Source organism: Hemiscyllium ocellatum, chromosome 19, assembly GCF_020745735.1.
Source record: "Hemiscyllium ocellatum isolate sHemOce1 chromosome 19, sHemOce1.pat.X.cur, whole genome shotgun sequence".
Taxonomy (NCBI): Eukaryota; Metazoa; Chordata; class Chondrichthyes; order Orectolobiformes; family Hemiscylliidae; genus Hemiscyllium; species Hemiscyllium ocellatum.
The window spans coordinates 39,509,341-39,517,093 of NC_083419.1; the positions used below are offsets into that span (position 1 = coordinate 39,509,341).

The 7,753-nt window shown below is 37.6% G+C and overlaps 1 protein-coding gene across 1 annotated transcript in view; it reads left to right on the top strand.

Annotated features, from left to right (window-relative positions):
- Positions 1–7,368, top strand: part of ada2a (adenosine deaminase 2a) — a 65,220-nt gene extending 57,852 nt beyond the window's left edge. The window contains exons 7-9 of the mRNA XM_060839843.1: positions 501–658; positions 1,212–1,414; positions 5,504–7,368. Of these exons, the coding sequence (XP_060695826.1) occupies positions 501–658; positions 1,212–1,414; positions 5,504–5,615 (473 nt within the window). The 3' untranslated portion in view covers positions 5,616–7,368. The remainder of the gene's footprint in view (positions 1–500; positions 659–1,211; positions 1,415–5,503) is intronic.
- The last annotated feature ends 385 nt before the right edge of the window (positions 7,369–7,753 follow it).

A 7,753-nucleotide genomic window follows, 5' to 3' on the forward strand; every position in this document is an offset into this window, starting at 1 on the left:
CTATATCATGTTTTAGCCATTTTTAAATTGAATAATGATTTGTGCTAGAGTTTGCACCCTTGCAGGTTACTATTCGCCATGGATCTTCACACTGTCTGGAAGTTGAACCACTCATAGTATGGCTTTCTGGCAATGGGAATGTCTCTTTTCTGTCTGGAGTTTCATCCAGAAAAGCTCATTCCCTTGAAATGGGAAGGTTTGAATGACCAATGTCTCTGTCATTTAAATATCTATTTTACAGAGAAGATTGATTCACAATAAGACTGGAAACATTTAGCAGGTCAGGCAGCATGTATGGAAAGAAAGAGACCTAATGTTTCAGATTGATAACCATTCCAGACAATTACTGTTCCTGCTTCAGATTTTGGAAATTTGAAACATTTTGCTGTTGTGTTAGAATGATCTGTAGCTTGCTTCATCCAGTGACCCTCAATATAGCCAAATGGGGAAGAATATGTCTTTAGTAGAAAATCTTTAATGCTTTCTGTTTTAACTTACAGACTGGGAAGGTGTACATGTAGATGAAAACATTTTGGATGCACTGCTGTTGAACACAAGTCGAATAGGCCATGGCTACAGCATAAACAAGCATCTTGCGGCAAAACAGTTGTCCCAAAAGCTTGATGTGGCACTAGAAGTGTGTCCAATCTCAAACCAGGTGATGGTATAGTGAATGTACGGAACAAATTGTGTGAACAACAATACCTTTCTCATTTAGGAACTGATGATTGTAAAATAAGCCTCTTGTCTCTGTTAATCACTTAACTTTGGAAATTCTTGCTGAATTGAAATAGGTATTTAAATGCAGCAAACTTAGCCTAGTGAAATTATCAGTGCATTTGTAAAGACTATTGAAAAGTAACAATCTTGCAAATTATGTGTATCTAACTAGCTTTCACCATGTCTAGGGATGGGGAGTAGCTGACCAAGTCATTCAGTGTTTGAGTTTAAAATTTTGTCATCAAGTTCCATGTTACATCTTGTTTTTTTCCGTATTTTACTTGAACAGATTGTGAACTTTGCTTAAATTTTGTAATGTGTACATTTCTGAGGGTAAATATAGTGTATAAATCTGAATGTACTACTTTTAATGCAATTGTTGTTAATCCAAAGGTACGCAGTATTACGTTGTCTGTAATTGTCCTGATTGCCCCTGATCGGGTCCTAATTTACTGTGGCGCTGATGTTTTCCGTTGGTTTCTTTATTGTAGGTGCTTATGCTGGTGAGTAATCTACAAAATCACCCAGCTGCAGCTTTAATGGCAGAAGGTCATCCCATGGTCATTAGTGCTGATGATCCAGCTGTGTTTGGGGCTCGTGGTTTATCGTATGACTTTTATGAGGCCTTCATGGGAATAGGAGGTTTGAAAGCTGAGCTGACAACATTGAAACAGTTGGCTTTGAACTCAATCAAGTAATTTTATAATTTATTTCTTAAATAGTTTTGTTCATGTCATACATATAAAGTCAATTAATGATTCCACTATGCCCTCCCTAAAACTTAGCTCCTGACCCACTTTACATCATCTACCCCTGCAGTTGTCCATGAGTACACACCATGCTGACCAACTAATGTTTCAGAATCTAAGTTTGGTGACAAGCTGTTTACTGAATTCATAACATGACACGTTTTAGAGTCATAGAGATTTACAGCACGGAAACAGACCCTTCGGTCCAACTTCTCCATGCAGACCAGATATCCTAACCCAATCTAGTTCCACCTGCCAACCCTTCCTATTCGTGTACCAATCCAGATGAATTTTAAATGTTACTAGCCTCCATCACTTCCTCTGGCAGCTCATTGCATATACATACCACCCTCTGTGTGAAAAAAATTGCCCCTTAGGTCTCTTTTATATATTTCTCCCCTCATCCTAAACCTATGCCCTCTACTTCTGGACTCCCCGACCCCAGTGAAAAGACTTTGTCTATTTATCCTATCCATGCCCCTAATGATTTTATAAATCTCTATAAGGTCACCCTTCAGCCTCCGATGCTCCAGGGAAAACAACTTCAGCCTATTCAACCTCTCCCTATAGCTCAAATCCTCCAAACCTGGCAACATTCTTCTAAATTTCTTCTGAAACCTTTCAGGTTTCACAACATCTTTCCAATAGGAAGGAGACCAGAATTGCACGCAGTATTGCAAAAGTGGCCTAACCAATATCCTGTACAGTCGCAATATGACCTCCCAACTCCTGTACTCATTATTCTGACCGATAAAGGAAAGCATACCAAACACTTTCTTCACTATCCTATCTACCTGTGACTCCACTTTCAAGGAGCTATGAACCTGCACTCCAAGATCTCTTTGTTCAGCAACACTCCCTAGCACCTTACCATTAAATGTATAAGTTCTTCTAAGATTTGCTTTCCAAAAATGCAGCTCCTCTCATTTATCTAAACTAAACTCCATCTGCCACTTTTTAGCCCATTGGCCCATCTGATCAAGATCCCAGGTAACCTTCGCTGTCCACTACAGCTCCAATTTTGGTGTCATCTGCAAACTTACTAACTATACCTCTTATGCTCATATCCAAATCATTTATATAAATGATGAAAAGTAGTGGACCCAGCACCGATCCTTGTGGCACTCCACTGGTCACAGGACTCCAGTCTGAAAAACAACCCTCCATCACAACCCTCTATCTTCTACCTTTGAGCCAGTTCTGTATCCAAATGGCTAGTTCTCCCGATATTCCATGAGTTTGTTGGAGAATTTTCTTTCTCTGAAATGCAAACCACATTTTTTTAAAGGAAGAAAAGATTTCTGCTTGAGTAGTGTTTTTCACGCTTTCAGTTTATCCCAAGACAATTTACAGCCAACTATTTACTTTTAAAGTATTTTTACATGGGCCACAGACCAACTTTCGTTGCCCATCCCGAATTGCCCTAGAAATGAGTTGCTTTCTAAACGATTTCACAAAACAATTAAGAATCCCACATTGTTGTGGATTTGGCATCAGTTATAGTCCAGATGGGTTGGGAAGGCGGTTTTCAAGCGTGCACATTGTTGTTAAACGTGACAGCCATTCTGTGCACAGCAGTATCCCACAGACCAATTTTTCTGCTTAGATTTAGTATTCAGTATTAACCAGGATGCAAGGAGCTACAGTCCTTTATCTTTAAATAGGTGCTTGTACATCACGATGGATTAATTCATTTAACATTTAGAATAACTGGCAATGTAGCACATTCAATACTATCCTGAAATACCAATTTAGATTATGTAGACTGGACTGGGATTTGAACATGTGACTTTCTCAATGGAGGCAAGAATACTGCTGTTGAGCTAAGCTGACATTTTTCTCTGCATTGATAATTTATGGTGGGCTGAGAATTCAACTCTCAATTATTTGAAAAATGATAGTAATGTAACAAGTCCTGGATGTGCCATCAGCTTGTAAAATTATGCACATTGTACATAGCTTGGTTCGGAAAAACATTGAAAGCTTTCACAAGCTTAATGCAAATTGGCAGTAGTGCCTAATTGCTATAAGTTTCTTTTGCTCATCTGGTGAAAATCATTTCATTCCCCTTCTGTCTTCTATTGATCAGTCTCCAAGTCCACAGAAGAGTGGACAAAATAACCATACAAAAGGCTATGTTATTCTTTGTTTACTTCATCAGAATCTCTCAGTTCAGTAACCATGGAAAGGAGTGAAGACCTTTTGTTCAAACGTCATTGTCCTCACATGTATTGCCAGTCCAGCTATTGTTCTGTGTGTCAAAATTCTGGTATACATACCACAAGAATATAACCGATCCACACTTTATCTCAACTTCATTATTGAATGAGTTTTAGGGAACACTAAAAAAAATTATTTTTATGAATATTTATTTGAACATAGGTTGACTTGCTATAGTGACTTTTGAGATTATACTATAGCATTTTTTAAAAAGAGAATTAAATATATATTTAAAAAGGAAAATCTTAAAGAATATGGCAAAAAAACAAGGAAATAGCATTGATGTGATTGCTTCCAGTTGAAGACTTTATACTAATATCCTATGTGACCTTCCAAACTGCACTTTTTATGCTTTTACAGCACTTCTTTCTGATAGGTGTTATGAATGTGAAGTTTTATAGAACAATTGATTGTTTTAAGATCTCTCATTAAACCATGGTAACATGGAGAAATGAAGAAGGTTCAAAGCCAAAACAGAAGTTGCTGAAGAAACTTAGATCCAGCAAATTCTATGGAGAGAGAAACAGAGTTAAATCCTCAAGTCCAGTGACCCTTCCTCAGATCTAAAGAAATGAATTCACAACAAGCCTGGGTGGTTTTGTTAGTATGGAACGTGGGTGAGAATCTTAGACTGCAAGTTACAAAATTTTTGTACCTGACAGTAAGCTAGAGCAGCTGATTTAACTATAGACAGACCTTTGTGACCTTCGAAGCACAAATTCCTCCTCTGCTCCACACCCACACATCAAACAAATTGGTCAAGAACCTAACCGTGGATGAGTGCACTGTCTTCAGCAATTGTATGTTTAGTGATGCATTAATTAGCTCAGAGCCAGACCTCTGCCCCCATTTTGGGAGGAAGTCTCACCTTATATCACTGATGGTCAATGCAATTGGATGGGAATTCTGTCGTATCATCCCAATAGAACTAGATTCGAACAGTGGCTATTACTGGGGCTACAGCCAAAACCTGAAAAAGAGAATATCATGGCAGACCAACTGAATATTAAAGGAGGGGAATGTCCTTTAGCACACACACACTCTTTGCCTTATGCCATCTTGCCCAGTAAGACCTACCAGACTACATGCTTATAATTGGCTGTCTACTGACGTGGGTAAAATTTTTGGCATGAATTGGCCTCATTTGGCCAAATGATGGGAAGGTGGTGTGGAAACAGGCTGTTCAGTGTTGCTATTGTAGACAGTGTAATCCCTCTGTAAAATGGGAGTTTGGGTGAGGCTGGGCGGTAAGCCACACATTACATTTTATCCGCTCCCTACCCCCTTCACCTCAGCTAGCAGAATGGATAACCTCTAGACCCATGTTGAGCCTTTTTGAACAGTATGAGAGAGAGAGGGGTCTTGGACTAATGTAGTTAACAGAAAGAAATGTGCTGCCTTTCTAAACCAATAGGTGAAAACTTTTTCTTTATTCTTTCATGAGATGTGGGCACCATTGGCAAGCTCAGCGTGTGTTGTCCATCTCTAATTGCTCTTGAACTAGGTGGCTTGCTTGACCATTTGAAAGGTTCCAGTTACCTACTAAGAAATATTGATTAATATTGCTTTAGTTTTGTTACAGTAAAAGACTTAAAACTTGAAAACTTGGTGTACCTTTACTTTAAGAGGGACATTAAGAATTTAGATGTCTTTCAAATTATTGCTTTCAATGGGGATTGTGACAAGGATCACACTCAAACAAAGTAGACAGTTTTCTTATTCTTGCATTTGTATGCCTACTTATTTTGACTAACATGTATTGTGATGAGCTGAATAGATATTCAATGCCTTTTTCTTTTGATTTGTTTTTCTAGCTACAGTGCTATGTCTGCGCAGATGAAAGTTGAAGCCATCAAACTCTGGCAAAAAAAGTGGGATCAGTTTTTGGATGTGGTTGTTCACATGTTCAACAGTGATGAATTGTGAGAAAAGGTTTTCTAACAGAGTGATTTTAATGTTTTGAATCAATTCTGACTTAGAATTGGTTATCTGGCAATCTTGATGTGGCTACAAGAGAAAATCTTGTATCTGTATATTATGTTGCATGATCTCAGGACAATCCAAATGTGCTTTACAGCCAGTTGAGTTACTTTGGCATTTTGTATTAAATGTTGGATCCTAGGTTGTCCACATTTGATAAAATCTGGTACATAAATGTGTATTGGGCCAGATTTTATATTCATTCAGAATATGTTTACAAAGAATGATTTACATTTGATTTGTGAATGTGAATTTTCTCTAGTAGGGGGAAAAAAAGCCATCAATCTTGATTCTGTTCCTTTCCCTACAAAACTCTGATATCGATACCATCAATCTTCTTGGCTCCAATCATAAGATCGTAAGAAATAGGAGCAGGATTAGGCCATTTAGCCTATTGAGCCTGTCCCACCATTCGACAATATTGTGGTTGATCTGATTTTGACCTTAACTCTACTTTTCGGAGCTCTATTTTTTGGCGATCCCATAACCCATGATTCCTCTTATCTAAGCATCTGGCAATATCAGGGCGAGCCTAAAGCTTTGCAACTTTGGTGTTTTGCTAGCTTTGAAGCTAAAATTCCTTTATTACATCCATTTGGTAGCTAAACTGACTGATCTCCACTTACTACTTCCCTACTGGTTCTGACACCATTTTAAAGTTTGAAACTTAATATCTTAGATGCTCCCCCAATCTGTTTCCTTCTCTTAATTAAAACATGCGCTCTTCTGAATTTTCATTTCCACAAATAAAGATCTTAAAATCAACATGCAATTGTGCAATGATTATCAAATCTATCCTTGCCAATCTGTATTGGCTGCTTATGAAATTAAGTTGATTTTAAGGTCTTTATTTAAGATTTCATAGCCCTCTGGTGTCACACACACTTCACTTCATTTTCTCTCTTTTGGCCTTTTGGCTTTCAAAACAGCCTTTTGCATCAAACTGTTCCTCCACTGTTCCCTCAGTTAACCTTCCTGCCCTTGTCAATCCCCCTGTTATGTTGACAGCCTCCCTGCATTGGAAAACGTTTTGAAAAGCCTAGTGGTCAACTCTGCTTTCAACTACACCTTTTTATTATTTCCTTGTATCCTCCCATACTGTATGCAATTTATTCTGCTACTCTGCAAAATGCTTTTCTATTTACAAAACAGCAATATACAAATACAAAGTATTCAATACTATCAATTGTAAACTGAAACTTTGACAGTCCACACACCCAACACTAAAATTACATCCTTGACTTTTAAAAATTATGGACAAAAATATAAAAGGCTGTTGCATTTTTGATTATCAGTTTGTGATACCAAGTTGCAAGGGGATGTGCAGTAGCAATAGCGGAGAGTAAACGTTTAGCTGGTGAATCTTGCTGGGAGCTAAAACTGACAGTGAAATATCATTGATCCTGATATGGCTTTTGCTGAGATTGAGCCATTTTAGATGTGGAAAGTCGTCATATTTAAAAACGAATCTATCTTGCACTCTATCTTTAATCATTACTGTTTCTTAGATAACGTTAGCTCCATTTTTATGTATGGCTTATGAAAAAGAAAGAAATGCTTGAATCTCTTTTATTTTTTAATGTCTGTGACATTATTGAAAAGAATGTACACTGTAAGAATGACCTTGTACCATGGCCCATGTAAGGTTATACACAACTTGCACTGGCACCTTATTCAATAAAGTTCACAGGTGTTTGCAGATTGAATACATCTTGTTTTCTCTGAAAGCAACAATATAATGCTGAAGAAATTATATGCAATGTATTTTAACAGCTGTTACGTGCATTTGTGAATGCATGTGACTTTCGAGATGGGTGAAAGACTAACTGCATAATGTTTTAAATGTAATATAGTTGTCACATAAAAGTTGCCAAAATCTTTCATTTACTACATAAATATTTGTGGAAGGGCTTTTATATGACAGAGCAAAGATTCAGGTTCCTCATCATTTGTATTCAAGTAGAATCTCTGCCATCTGCATGGATATCTATTCATCCCAGCAGGATAAGGAGCTATTCATTCAGCTGAGTGCGAGGAACCTGATTAAATGACTACTGAAAAAGGGGCTCTACATTATAAGTAAT